General features: G+C 42.1%; 2 protein-coding genes across 2 annotated transcripts in view; both read left to right on the top strand.

The window, feature by feature from the left end:
* The window catches only part of spo11 (SPO11 initiator of meiotic double stranded breaks), a gene marked incomplete at its 5' end in the record, with an annotated part of 6,783 nt that extends 551 nt beyond the window's left edge, over positions 1 to 6,232 (top strand). The window contains 11 exons of the mRNA XM_080468554.1: positions 483 to 571; positions 970 to 1,036; positions 1,128 to 1,236; positions 1,691 to 1,777; positions 2,792 to 2,828; positions 2,950 to 3,059; positions 3,151 to 3,250; positions 3,690 to 3,727; positions 4,168 to 4,244; positions 4,617 to 4,728; positions 5,646 to 6,232. Coding sequence (XP_080324680.1) covers positions 483 to 571; positions 970 to 1,036; positions 1,128 to 1,236; positions 1,691 to 1,777; positions 2,792 to 2,828; positions 2,950 to 3,059; positions 3,151 to 3,250; positions 3,690 to 3,727; positions 4,168 to 4,244; positions 4,617 to 4,728; positions 5,646 to 5,765 — 946 coding nt within the window. The 3' untranslated portion in view covers positions 5,766 to 6,232. The remainder of the gene's footprint in view (positions 1 to 482; positions 572 to 969; positions 1,037 to 1,127; positions 1,237 to 1,690; positions 1,778 to 2,791; positions 2,829 to 2,949; positions 3,060 to 3,150; positions 3,251 to 3,689; positions 3,728 to 4,167; positions 4,245 to 4,616; positions 4,729 to 5,645) is intronic.
* Positions 6,233 to 7,892: 1,660 nt separating this feature from the next.
* Positions 7,893 to 12,947, top strand: LOC308113302 (5-aminolevulinate synthase, non-specific, mitochondrial-like). The gene is made up of 11 exons (XM_080469486.1): positions 7,893 to 7,995; positions 9,019 to 9,221; positions 9,336 to 9,485; positions 9,775 to 9,906; positions 9,999 to 10,218; positions 10,319 to 10,503; positions 10,674 to 10,853; positions 11,039 to 11,203; positions 11,303 to 11,571; positions 12,032 to 12,194; positions 12,392 to 12,947. The coding sequence occupies exons 2-11, from the start codon at positions 9,032 to 9,034 to the stop codon at positions 12,550 to 12,552; spliced, it is 1,815 nt and encodes a 604-aa protein (XP_080325612.1). The 5' UTR covers positions 7,893 to 7,995; positions 9,019 to 9,031; the 3' UTR covers positions 12,553 to 12,947.
* The last annotated feature ends 1,812 nt before the right edge of the window (positions 12,948 to 14,759 follow it).

Raw genomic sequence — 14,759 nt, 5'->3', positions numbered from 1 at the left:
GTTACAAGCGAGCTTCAGGGGCAGCCAGGTAGTTTGAAAAAAAGAATCCAAACTTTTTAAGTTCAGTTCAGAGAGACTGAAGCTAGAATAACTTCCTGCTGCTCAAAAGATGACTCGAACGATAAGAAACTAAAAAGCACTGCGGCCTACACGCATAAACGTACATTTGGAAAGGGCTTTAATGTGACTAGGATGTGGAGAAATTATGCTCAGAACAAAGCGGACTGTCAGGTCTTGTTTGGATCAAACTCTGCCACAACTGAAAGCTCGCTCCGGCTCAGTCCTTTTATATGTGAGATGAATCAGAAAGGTATGAAGGAGCCTTCTCCACTCAGTCCCGAGGCTATGAGGAATTACAGGTTGCAGGTGGGATCTGACTTTCAAAGGTCCAAAAAATAAACGTAGAACACACAAATCTGTGCATATTTCTAAAAGAATTCCTTCTCTTGTTTGCTTTCCATTTGAATTATTTCCCGCTTTAGCTTCGACAGTGCCGTCGGGTTTCAGATGAGCTCAGGACGCTGTGTCAGCACCATTCGGAGCGACTGTCCGTCATCTGTCGCTAAATTTGGTGAGAAAACGCACTCACTCGTTTTTAGTATTTTCTTTTTTTTCCAATTTGCCGCATATGCAACATCTTTGGACTTTTGACAACAGGCATTCCTTTTAATCAAAAAACTTTTTTACAGTTACAGCTCATGTGGCTTTCATTTCCATTCATTGTGAACATATGCATAAACTGTACTCACCACAGTAAAAGTCAGACTTGGTCTTAGGTGACAAATTGGCAAAGACAGAACATGTTGAAAGAGGCTATTAAAGATCGGTTTACCACATTGATACAAAATGTGTTTCCATTCCTCTTGCAGTTATTTAAAACAGTCGTATAACACTGCTTAAAGACGGCAACGTGCTTGATGTTTTGGGGGTGGGGGAATTAACTTTTTATCTTCTCTCTTCTGCTTGAAGCTCAAATTGTCAAACTTCTCTCGGTCATCTACCGCCTTGTGCAGAGCAACTCGTACGCCACGAAAAGGTTGTCGCTGCCGCGTCTCTCACTAAAAACATGCTAACGTCGACCTTCTTTTTCCAAAGGGAGGATCCTCTATAAATGTTTGTTTCCACAGAGACATCTACTACAACAATACACAGCTGTTTGGTTCACAGAGGACTGTTGACAGTCTGGTGGATGACCTCTCGTGCATGCTGAGGGTTCCTCGCAGATCACTGCATGTGGTAAGAGTGGATGTTCGTGGTGTTGTGAGCAGTGGTTTAATTGAGTTTAGTGGCCTGAATATTTGCTCCAGATTGTTTCTTCTTCAGGTTCCTCAGATGAAACTTTTTCTTTTTTATTATTATTATTCTGGTATTCTGTTTCTGCTCTGCGTCAAATCTCAGGAAACACCTGTGGGGAGTAGAATTTTCTCTTTTTTCTGATTGAACAGATGTGTGATTAAAGTTTACGTCAAAGTGACAGTGTCAGGGAATATTCATTGTGTGTATTTGTTCATATGTCCATGCAGTTAATCCTGTGTGTGTGTGTGTGTGTGTGTGTGTGTGTGTGTGTGTGTGTGTGTGTGTGTGTGTGTGTGTGTGTGTGTGTGTGTGTGTGTGTGTGTGTGTGTGTGTGTGTGTGTGTGTGTGTGTGTGTGTGTGTGTGTTTGTGCACGCTTGACTTTTGTGTCTCTAGTTAGCCACATCAAAGGGGCTAATCTCTGGTGATCTTTGTTACATGGAGGAGGACGGCACGAGGATCGACTGTCGGTCCAGCTCTGCCGTAAGTTCCTTTAACAACCTTGAACCAACTGCTCTGTCAGCCGCGGGAATGATTTACGTAACTGCCGCGAGAAGCATTACATCAACAACAGCTGGATTTATAGTTGTAAGTTAATGGGCTCTGGTGTACTTCCTGAAATATGTAAATACGAGTCAAAGCGATGGCAGCCATTCAAGTACTTTTTTAGGAACAGAGCTCAGTGTCACAATTCACTAGTTTGCCTCTGCCTGCTTGTATAACAGTATGTTTAACACATGACACTTTCTGTCCATGGGGACGCCGTATGAAAAAGGAAAATTCTGTATAAAGCTACGGCTGAAGGCAGTTTGTTTCTTTATCGCACAGATATAAAGTCCATTGTTTGTCCAACCTAAAGACCAATACACAATACACACATAAAGTGTGTCTCTGCTTCCATTTTAAAATGAACCCAACCACCTTTTCTCATTTTTACAGTTTGCAGTCATCTGGCTTCTTTTGCTCCTGATGACCTTTGTTAACTTTGGGGTCATGATTTAGTTCAGCAATCTAATCTAACTCTGTATACACGCAGGAGTAGATTGACTTTTTATTGTGATATGCAGTATACATCTGGGTGGGGCGTCCGACTGTGCAACTTAGATTTGAGTTGAGCTAAACTTGTCTACCTGTACTTTTAAAGTCCAGTTTAAGTCGGATCGTGGCAGTAATTTAATTTTTATTTTTTATTTTAAGGTATCTTGTGGACCTCTCATTCAATACAATATAAGCGTTGTTAAACATAAACAGTATAAGTGCAGTGATTTATTTATTTTTAACAATGCATTTGGAACTTTGAAACTCTACTAAAGCCCAGTCGTGTTACAGACCAACCCTCAACTGGGTTTATGACTTATCACAACCGTTAACAGCACGTTACCAAGATACCCTTCATTATGTTTCCACAGGATAAGTTCTGGTCCACAGAGAACAGTAGCGATAATAACAGTCAGTAACTCTATCAATGATTATGGTTTTGTTTTGTTTTGTTTTCAGGCTGTTGCAGTTTCGTCCAACGTCGTTGGCATTAAAAGTATCCTTTGTAATGCTTCACTCAGTTTGCGCGTGCCATTTTTATGCAGAACTGTGTTGGATTTTTGGAATATATTTCTGTGTGGTTAAGTGTGATCTTTGTTTTCCTATACAGTGCTCAGATATTGTATCGTCTGCTAAATTCGTAATGATAGTTGAAAAGGATGCAACTTTCCAGAGACTACTGGACGAGGACTTTTGCGCTCAGCTCTCTCCTTGCATCATAATCACAGTGTGGTGTTTTTTTTTTTTCCCCCCTGACATAAGATTTGTGTGGATCTTGTGAATGTGGCTTGACTCTTAATTATCCGTTTACTCACCAGGGTAAAGGTGTGCCAGATGTGAACAGCAGACTGATGGTTCGAAAACTGTGGGACTCGCTTCACATCCCGACCTTTGCCCTGGTGGATGCTGACCCCCATGGTACGTATGAGCAAGTGTAACTCCGCACACATACTGAGCATATTTCAATACAGTGAACAACACTTGAGTCACCTTTAACCAGGAGACACGCATTCATACGCGCAGCTGGATTGGATATCCCGCTCAGCCAGCAGACGTTAACACCTGTCCCGGACGTCATGGTGCCACGTCTGGCCGTTGTTCCTCCTGGCGTGATCCCGGCCAGGCGGGATGGCTCAGTTTCCGCCAGCCTCCATACCTCTATCCCTTTCCCATCGCATGGCGAGACACATATGTCATGCTTTACTTTGTTGTCAGCTCCGTTACACATTTCGGGGGATAATTGCTCTGGTATGTCAGTGATTGCAGCGCAGCCTCTCTCTCTCTCTCTCTCTCTCTCTCTCTCTCTCTCTCTCTCTCTCTCTCTCTCTCTCTCTCTCTCCCTCTTTGACTTTCCCAGGCATTGAGATCATGTGCATCTACAAGTACGGATCAGTGGTGAGTCCCGCCATGCCAGTTATTCCTGCGCGCAGCGTTATCCGGTGCGGCCTGCTAAGTGTCTCGCCGTGAGCAATGTGTAATTATGTCCCTCTTTAAGTTAAAAGCAGGACCAATCACGCATCTAACAATATTCAAACTGACATGGCGTAGAGTAAAGATGCTGTGCGGGTTGTGTGGCACCGTCTCCCGCCATCTCCTCAATGTTTGTGTAATTATCCTTCAGCTTATTGTGAACATGTGTCGGGCATAACCGCATTATGAAGGTATCATGCTCATTTCATTATTGGTGTTGGAGACATTGCATCTGGTGTGTAACCGGGCGTGTGTGTGTGTGTGTGTGTGTGTGTGTGTGTGTGTGTGTGTGTGTGTGTGTGTGTGTGTGTGTGTGTGTGTGTGTGTGTGTGTGTGTGTGTGTGTGTGCGCTGTTTTTTCCACAGGCGATGTCGTTTGAGGCCCACAGTTTGACCGTCCCCAGCGTTATGTGGCTAGGCCTCCTCCCCTCTGACCTCCAGAGGTTTGGACTCCACATTCGCTACTTCCTATTTCCTCCTGCTGCCTCTAATTGGGATTATATTCTAGGGATGTTTAGGTTGTTTGTTTTGGTTTCCGTTGCCCTCACTCTTTTTTTTCTTCTTCTTCTTTTTGAGAAAACTGCATCCGAGTACATATTAAGTTTTAAGTATACATCCCCTTAAACAAATTTAGGCCCAAAGGGATTTCTGACATACATTTAATTACAGTCCTGTATGTTCCAGTCAAACATACACGTGACTCTTCAGTGAGTTTGAGCTGCCAGGAGCACATCCATCGCCAGTAATGACTGTGGGCTGCTGTCATTTTCAGGAAATTAATTTGCGTATAATAATGTCAGAACGGTGTTCTGCAGGTTGCGCGTTCCCAGCGATGTCCTGATCCCTCTCGGCAAGCGAGACGAGAACAAACTCAGCAGCCTCCTCACGCGGCCGTACGTAACAGATCACCCAGAGTGGCGGAAAGAGGTGAGTGTAGGCAGAGACGAGATTTGGGTCAAAGAGGAATTCCATGTCAAGCAAGGTAGAGGCCGTGCAATTAGTTTAAAGGTTTGAAGATGCATGCTGAAGACAAACACACTATTTAAAGTCTTCTTGTGTACTCCTGATAATTCTAAATTAGATTTGGAGAGTTTTTTTGTTTGTTTTTTTTGTCTCTTTGACCCAGTTGGTATTTTTCTCATCAGTGTGCTACAACTAAGCTAATTAGAGAACTGTATATTTTCTATGTAATAAGGCCACAGCCTTTTTTGATTTTCTAAAACTAACTCAGATAAGCTTTTTTATACTGTAGATATAAAAGGAAGAAAAGATGGAGGATCTATTGATTCACCCTCGTCGAGCAACACATAAGGCCAGATGGCTTTGGACGGTGGGAGCAAGTTTGAGAATCCAAGGAGGCGCAGGAAGAAGGTGCAAATTCCAACCAAAGGTCCAGCTTCCTGCTGATTTGAACCACAAATGAAACCAGTGCGACATTGTGCCACCTGCAACCCTGAATGGAAAAAAATATATATATACTGTATACGTGGACGACAAGAGTGTCACCACTTTGGCCAAAACTAATTCAACCGGATGAAACTTTTGACCTTTAGGCAGGAAATAAGCACTACTCATTGAACTAATATGAGGAAACTAGAAGAAATCCGAAGCAACGTGTTCACAAATGAAAAAAAGGTGTTCATCCTCTGAGGTGGACTCGCTCTTAACATGTAGCTGCTGTGGCACCGAGTGGGGGAATGTGTGTGAAAAGGCTCGCCGGTCCTCGGGGACCCAGAGTGGGCATTCTGCTGCAGGGGTGACTGTTTAACGTCTGATGATTTACGTGGGTTTGCGCGGCTTCCTCCCACACGCCACTTAAACGTGCGCGTTTGCTCTCGTTGCAGATGGAGCTGATGCAGCAGAGTAAGGTCAAAGCTGAAATACAGTCCCTGGTAGCCATTGGTCCCGACTACCTCACCGGCATCTACCTGCCCAACAAGCTGCGTTATGGAGGCTGGGTATGAGAGCAATGCCGCCTCTTAGTGGAGTAACAAGGGAAGTGATGTGAAGTACTGTTCGGAGACTAAAGAATGTATTTCTTTCTATTCTTGCTTAATATATGCTCCACTCTTCTATTCTCAGTCTATTTCTTTCCAGTGCTCTTCATTCAAAATGTCAGTAAAGCTTTAACAGGCAGGGTTGTTAGTGTTTGCTTCTGTTGCTTCACAACAAGTTTATCCCCCCTTAGTTTCTGGGCTTTGGAGTCTAATGAGAGTTTCCTTTTTTTCATTCTTGTAATTTCTCCACCTGACCATTTCTTCCCCAGTCCAGAAATACTCGTTCAGGGTATAACCTGCCTCTGTTCATACTCGGGTGTGATCATATCCGCCAGCACGTACAAATGAAGTGTTCCTCTGCTTTTCTTATTATGATTTGTTCTCCATCTCTTGTGAATAGTGCACAATAAACTGAGAAGTGGTTTTGGTGTGTGCTTCGCCTGCAGTCACTTTACTTTGCCAATTTATTGCAGACACCTTTGAGCATGTGTCCTTACTTTGTCTGTCAGGCATAATGCTGGACTACAGTGTTGTCTACACTATTCATTTATTTACATTGATGTTTATTTGGGTCTATAACCTCTTGAATCAGCACATTTGAACCAATTTTAGTGTTTAATATTTACCTTGCTTCAAGTGGCTTACATATCATACTATATCTTTTAAACACTATTGTTCATAGGATCCAGGATATTAGTGTTGAATCAATAAAGATGATCATTAAAAGAGGTTTTGTGTTCGATCTAAAGCGCGAAATCTAAATATTTAGAATGCGCAAAATCTGCCTTGCTGTAAAAAAAAAATAAAAAATCTTGCTGTTTTATTGAATAATTATTGTGTTTTGTTAAGAGTTGAACTCAGGCTAATTTAAATGTAAACTGATTATAGCTCTGAAACACGATCATTTCAGAAGTAGCTACTAAAACGACACGAATGTAGTGGAGTTAATCACCACTAGAGTCAAGTGGTGGTTGGAGTTTGGTTATTCAGCCGATATGTTTAGTGTCTTGTTATAATAGCTTCTATCACTTATACCAAATAGCACTAGTAGTCCTACATGGAGCAGTCTAAAGTAAATCAAGTCTAAATGTATTTATAGTCCACAGAGAGGAAGAAAGGTGTTTTGTAGCACCACCTGCTGGTACTTTTCTAATTGAAGGGCTACTTTTACACAATTCTGTCACCTTGTTTAGCAACAACAAGCATTGACCTTTAAACAAGAAATGTGGACATTTTCTGGGTCTGTTGTTTGATATTTATTTCAGTGTGAAAACCAGGCGGCATTTGTAATGTCAGGATTTGTGTTTTCGCTTTAAATTGAGTTCTGATATTTCCCACATGTGACTCCTGAATTGAGGCAACCTGGTTAGAGTGCAGAAATCAGTCTCAATATCAACAAAGCAATGTTTTGTTTTTTTCCTCTTTCTTTTGGCTGCTCTTTTCACTGCTCCCCACACTCAGTCATCTGCCTCCATTTCACTCAATACTGTGCCTCTAATAGTGCGACACACACCAACCATCTCCATGTCCTTTTACACTACATCCATGGATCTTCTCTGGTTGTTCATCTACATTATCCATTATACTTAAACGTGTCCTCTCTAACTCTTTATCTAAACTGCTCATCCCCGGCTGTGCCTCTGGCCTTTTCATTTAGAATTATATTCTTTTTGATTATACTGTTTGTTCATCAGGTCCAATTCATACCCTTTTTTTTTAAGCTTTGCATGAACTATGTAGTGAATTCTGCCAACAACTTAGGTGAAACCCACAGATGTGAGGCTTGTTAAATTCAGAGGAAGGTTTCGCAGCAGCTGTGCATCTTAAGTGAGTGACTGTAGGTGGCTTTGTGTTGGTGTTGGTGAAAATGTTTCATAAAGATAAATATAAAACATTTTTAAAAATCATCTTAGGACTAAAACAACCAGATCGTTTAACTGCTCTGGTCCCTCTGAGCTTAAATGTCGCCGCATGAAACTGAGCTGAGTTTGACAGACCAGGGCCAGCTGCACATGGCGCTTCAATGTACTTTGTGTACGCGCTGACGCAGCTCCGCGCGCTGCTGACGTCAGAGTGTGTTATGTAGGAGGGCGTGACTGTGGTTGCGCAACGCCACTACTACGGCCGCTGCGTAACTGTCCGCTTTATTAATTTCTCTCTGTGAAGAGCCTCAATTCAACAAAACAAGACGAACCAGGTGCGTGTAATTATCTGACAGTAACAGGGGTACACTTTGCTTGTTGAATGATAAATTCATTTTTTATTTTTTTTTGTTTGTTTTGTTTTTTCACCATAAATGTTGATAAAAGTTAGATTTTTTTTCCTCCTCATTTTTGTTTCCGTCTAAATTGCTTAGAATGAAAATTGTATTGTCCTTGGGGGGGTATACATATGAGAACAAATTGAGGTTTGAGTACTTTTCAAAACTTTGAATACTTTTATTTTCAACTGTATTTTTATTCTATCGGATTGAATGCTGTGAAAGTGATCTATGACTATTAATTGTGTGTATTTTAGAGTATATTATCTATCCAGTCAGTGCTCGTCTAGTTAAGGGTGTCAAGTTCAAGGTCGATTAATTCAAAGATTTACATTCCTAGAAATATTTATTTTCACCAACACACTCCAGGGGGCTGTTTTCTTTTTTTTTTCTTCTAGCATATGTAAAGATCAGGACTCAAGTGACTTGTGTATCTGTTACATCTGAGCAGCAGCCAGATGGCTCTTCTTCCTCTCATCGCTCCTTGATGAGACCATTCAGTAATGGTAATAACAAGACAGGTCCTTGAGAGGCCTTCCCTTTTTTCCATTTGTCAAGGACAGCTGACTACAGAGTGAATGGAAGTAGTCTCCTGGGCTTTATACATAACATCCTTTCCTCTGGTCTCAGCGGTCATAGAGGACTGTTCTGTCATGTTTCGTAAGGCGTTTTTCCTCTGTATTATCAGGCTGGACTGGGATGTCTTCAGGTAAATGACCAATACAACTAAAGGTAGATAGAAATGCCAGTTAATGTATTTTTTTAGACGTTTGAAGGAGTATTTTATCTAGGATGTTGACTTTTTTTTTTTTAGGGGGAGTGCACTTGACAAGGACAAATATTATTGCAGTGTCTGGTCTTATTTACATATGTAAAAGATATGTAATGTATGTGCACAGCTACAGTTTGCATGAAAGTGAACTGGAGAACTTCTCACATTTCTGTCTTTCTATCCGTTAGATCTCTTTCCTACATGGACGCAGTGATCCGTCGGTGTCCCTTCCTGACTGCTGTCCCAGGTGCTTTCCTCCACCTGGCTGGAAAGAAATCACTGGTGAACTATGCTCAAAAGTGCCCTATGATGATGGGCCTGGCCTCCAGACCACCGGCCAGACCTGTGTCCTCCTCTACTTTTGCATCAAAAGGCACATTAAGGAATGACGGTAAGGCAACTATTAAAATGCAATAAACTTGAGAGTGATTTCGTGGCTAAATAATACATTTAAAGGGAAATGAAGAGCAAAAAAAAATTTTTTTGGGATTTTTGTGTTCTGTAGATTCAAAGCAAAAAGTCAAGCCTCATGGCCAGACTGTCGGCTCCAAATGCCCCTTCCTGGCAGCTGAGATGGTTCAAAAAAACAACAGTGTAGTAAAAGAGGTCCGGATGGAGCTGCAGGACGACCAGGAGGTGCACTCCTACCACACAGGTATAACAGTCACACAGTGCTTAGTTATGGGAAGTGAAATGGTGCTGGCCATCTCTACGGAGCCAAATTGTGACCAAGCATCTCCACCACGAGATATATTGGAACGTTATCTATGATTTTACGAAAATGGCAGTTTATCTTGTATTTGATATTAGAATTAGACAGCATTCACCACTGAAATGTGGGTCAAATTTCTTTCCACTTGTCAAAAAACCTCTGAAATCAATCATGTAATCATTTTTGGAGGTGATATTTAAAGTAATCTTTTCAATGCTGTATTGTGTAACAGGAAAAATGGCTGTGGATTTATCGGTTGAGGATCTGGTTGGGACACAAAAGGCCAACAATGGTGCAACCGAAAATCTTATTAAATCCATATCGTCCAAAGCGTCCCACTTGCTCAACGATAATCTACCTGAAGGTAAGCCTCGGTCTCCCCTACGGAACACAGACCCTCCTCCGAAATACAGTTGAAATTGATAAAAACCTCATCCGCTGCTTTTTCTTTGTCAGTTTCCACTTTCAAGTACGACAATTTTTTTGAAAAGAAAATTGAAAGCAAGAAAGCCGACCACACATACAGGGTTTTCAAGACGGTGAATCGCAGTGCCACCTCGTTCCCCATGGCAGACGACTACTCACAGTCTCTGCATTCCAAGAAAAATGTGTCCGTGTGGTGCAGCAACGACTACCTCGGCATGAGCCGTCACCCCAAAGTCACTCAGACGATCATGTGAGTCGACGCAATGATCAAAGTCACAGAAAAGAAAAGCGGCTCTAAATAGGTACTTTGGAGGGAAGAAAAAAAAACTCTTTTTCGTTTCTCTTTTAAGCGAGACTGTGTGTAAGCATGGTGCCGGCGCAGGAGGCACCAGGAACATTTCAGGAACCAGCAAATTCCACGTGGAACTTGAACATGAACTGGCTGATCTGCATGGAAAAGACGCCGCCCTGCTGTTCACCTCCTGCTTTGTGGCCAATGACTCCACATTGTTTACTTTGTCAAAAATGCTTCCAGGTATTTACATTTCAGTTTCGTACGACTGTGACACATTTCCTAAAAGGACTTTTTTATTTATTTTTTTACTTTGACGCAACATTCCTCATATATCCTATTCTACTTCTTTGTCCTACTTTTTTAATCTATCCAAGCACTGACGTGTCCTGTATTGTTTATTCCTCTTCTAGGTTGCGAAATCTACTCTGATGCAGGCAATCACGCCTCAATGATTCAGGGCATAAGAAACAGCGGGGCCAAGAAGTTTATTTTCCGTCACAATGACGTCAGCCACCTCCGAGAGCTGCTCGAGAAGTCTGATCCTTCCACTCCAAAGATCGTTGCCTTTGAAACTGTGCATTCAATGGATGGTGAGTACGCATGCAGGCCTCTTGTGATGGTGCTGTATTTAAAAAAAAAAAAAAGGTTGGATATTCAAATGGTTTCTTATCGTGTTTTGTTAAGTGATGTGTTCCAGTAAGTTGAGGACATGGAGGAGTTCAAGCATTTTGTGTGCACAGATAAAACGGTCTGATGGGTTCTGTGCTCTCTACAGGGGCCGTGTGTCCACTTGAGGAGATGTGTGACGTTGCCCACAAGTTTGGTGCCATTACGTTCGTGGATGAGGTTCACGCTGTGGGTCTGTATGGGCCCAGAGGAGGAGGCATCGGAGACCGAGATAAAGTCATGAATAAAATGGACATCATCTCTGGTACTCTTGGTAAGTGGAAGCGTAGCGAATGAGGAATAGCATTTCATAACCCCCCCCCCCCCCCCCCCCCCACCCCTTCCTTCGTTTATCTTGGGGCTCTGATTCCAGGCAAGGCGTTCGGCTGTGTGGGGGGCTACATCGCCAGCACCAAATCGCTGGTGGACACAGTGCGCTCCTACGCTGCCGGCTTCATATTCACCACCTCGCTGCCCCCCATGCTGCTGGCGGGGGCCAAGGAGTCCATCCAGGTCTTGAAAAGTGAAGAGGGGCAGGTGCTCAGGAGGAAACATCAGAGGAGCGTCAAACTGCTGCGGCAGATGCTGATGGACTCCGGCCTCCCTGTGGTCCACTGTCCAAGCCACATCATCCCTGTCCAAGTAAGATCTTCAATCATTTATCAATTCAAATGCCATTATTACTTTTTATCTGCAGACAGTGCCATACTTATGGAAAAAGCATTGTTTTATGATTGCAAAAAAAAAAAAGCTGATGCGTGAAAGGCAGATTTTAAAATTATGAACGTGACTTCGCTGAATGAGGGACCAACTACTGCAAACTGTATAAAGGAGGAATAGAAAGTAGACGGCTGGATTGCAGTGATCACAATTAACAATACACAACATTTTAGAAGACAGTTTACCATTTCTGCAGCATCACAACAGCGACGGCAAAAAGGTTTGATCGGGGCCAAATAAAAGTGTCGTGAGTTCTGTGGATGATTGCGTTCTCTTTTTACTTGCATTTTACAACGTGCCATAACATTTGTGGATCATGGGACTGTGAACCGTTGGTGGTGATTTCTGTGCGTCTGACATACATCCTGCACACGTCTGGTAGGTTTCAGATGCAGAGAAAAACAGCGAGATCTGTGACATCATGATGGCTCGGTACAACATCTACGTTCAAGCAATCAACTACCCCACCGTGGCAAAAGGACAGGAGCTGCTGCGCATCGCCCCCACGCCACACCACTCCCCCCAGATGATGGCCTACTTTGTTGGTACGGCCACTTTAAACTTAATTACGTGATCATGTTGCAGCCTTTGCTTGTTTCAGCTTCATTATTAATGCTTGAAAAAAGGTCAAAGGATTCAGTGACATTGCCTTGCTGGTCAAAACAGGGTCGGTTTTTTTTTTTTAGACTTTGAGGAAAGACAGGACTTCTGACCATGTTTATACGCCGCCGTGTCTCCACAGATCGGCTGGTGAACACGTGGACGGAGGTGGGTTTGGAGCTGAAACCGCACTCCTCAGCCGAGTGTAACTTCTGCCAGCAGCCGCTTCACTTTGAGCTGATGAGCGAGAGGGAACAGTCCTACTTCAAAGGCCTCAGTCACATGCTATCAGCTGTGGCCTGACATCATGTAAAACACTAACATTGCATTTAATTATTTATTCTCATCAAAGTCAGGTGTCATTTTACTTTTTTTTTGGGGGGGGTTACATTCATTTACTGTTTTCACACACATGTAAAATGTGATTTTCAATGAAGCTTCAGGTTAAAACTATTTCACTTTTTCTTTTTTTACACTGCTCATATATGAAGTCACTGGTAGTTTATAAGTTAATGCACAGTACACAGTAGTACAAGGTACATTTTGTTATAATGCACTTTATAGTGTTTGAAACGTTTCAAACGGCTACGCACACAATCAGCGTATGAAATATTACAATCATATCTGCCATGTTCAAATTGTTTAATGATTGCGATTCATTTCCAGCAAGTTAAATTTTATGGTTTTGACCAAACCGCAAAAAGAAAAATAAAGATAGAAAAGAAAAGTTAATTAATTAACCTTTAAGAATTGGTCAAACATACAAACTGAAACAAGTCAACCATATTTCATTGCTAGAATTCCATTATTTTTCAGTGTTTTCTGATATTTCTAGGATACAGTTGATTATAAAGGGAAAGGAATCGTAGAACTGCACAGATGTGTTGAAAGATCTTTGCTCTTTTCCACTGATTAATGGTTTCATCTTTGTTGCTCCAACTTCACTGTATTTTGGTTGACTATTTGTCAGGGTGATACTTAATCAGGTGGCGTCTTCAATCAGTTGCTTTAAAAAAAAAAAAAAGAAAAGTGTGTGTGATTGTGGCAGCATGTTATCATGTTTTGGAAAATTGCTTTGCCTCTTCTGCTGCTTCATTATTTGGCTCTCCAAACCTAAACTGCTCCATCTGTGGAAATGTTCTGCACTTCTTGTTCACATGATGCCTCGTATATCAATATCCTCGCTTTCCATGTTTTAATCAGTTCTGTGCCGTCGCTGTCGCTCTGACCACGTCTGAGCCAAACAGTTTTGGACTCCATCTAATGGAAACACGTTTATTTTGGTTTCATCTGAACCCCCCCCCCCCCCGAAAACAATATCTGCTGCTAATTTTTGCACTTCTGTTCATGTGCTTTTGGCAACATTCACCATGACCGTTTGGTGCCATTTTGTCAGTAATTATACTCATCTTGGCTTTTCGCTCAACCTCATGCAATGTCTTGTCCAATCAGTCACCAAATAGTGACCACAGCGCAGACCGGCCTTTTCAGCCAAGCGCTGTGCACATTTCCATCTGTTCGCATTGCATGTTGGGGAAAATGACAGATTTCTTTATGGGCAACCATTTCTGTTTCTAAAAATGGTTCTGCAGGCTGTTTATTTTAGTTTTGCAGTAACTGAATATAAGCTGATGTCCATAAACCCGTGCGTGCTTCTATATCTTCATCAACTCTTCACACATTTTCCTCACAGTCTTAGAATTTGCACAGGACACAATTTATATTTCACAAGCTGAACAACCTCATATGATTATGGCTAGTTGGTGCATGTTTGCAACAATTCAGTGGCACATGCAATGAAAGATTGAGTCTCATAATCATGAATACTGTGCAACCATGTAATTTATCAACATATATTTCACATTATTGACATATTTGGTGCTGTCTTGTATTCCTGGATCATATTTCATATGTGCCACATATCACATGTCATATTGTGGAACATGAGTATTTCTTTTAGTATCTCAGAAGTCATTGACATGGACACTTTCGAATGATTGCTGCAATGTCTTACAAATTAAGCAACAAGTAAACTGCAAATGAATGGTTTGTTTGCAAAGGATGTTTTCCATACCTCAAAATCATATTCCTCTGTGTTGGTGTTCAAATGAAAAAACAAACAAAGACATGGCAATCTGTGGTGTCTCGAAAAGTGCCGTTCACGTAAGCTTGAGGGCAGATTTTTGCACATGTGGTTTGTTCATTCATGAAATGCGTTGTGTAAAACTCCATGTTTGGCCACACGGGGGCGCACTGGGCCTCCTCTTTGCTTTATGTGAGGCTGTGACATCAGACGCCTCCTCCCATTGCAGATGACTCATGTGGCGCAGCAGCTTTCGTGGTGGACCACTAGAGGGTATCCGCAGAAAACAGGATATTGTGTTTCCAATCTAGATAAGGTGGGAGATCCGTTTTCTTGTGATAAAATGCATCATACACCCTCCCGTGTGCTCACAGTGTGTCAGTGTAGCACAACTGCAAGATCAGAAATGCAGATATTGAAAATAAAC

This window comes from Lipophrys pholis (genome assembly GCF_963383615.2).
Source record: "Lipophrys pholis genome assembly, chromosome: 8".
Lineage (NCBI taxonomy): Eukaryota > Metazoa > Chordata > Actinopteri > Blenniiformes > Blenniidae > Lipophrys > Lipophrys pholis.
This window is presented reverse-complemented; position numbering and strand designations above follow the sequence as displayed.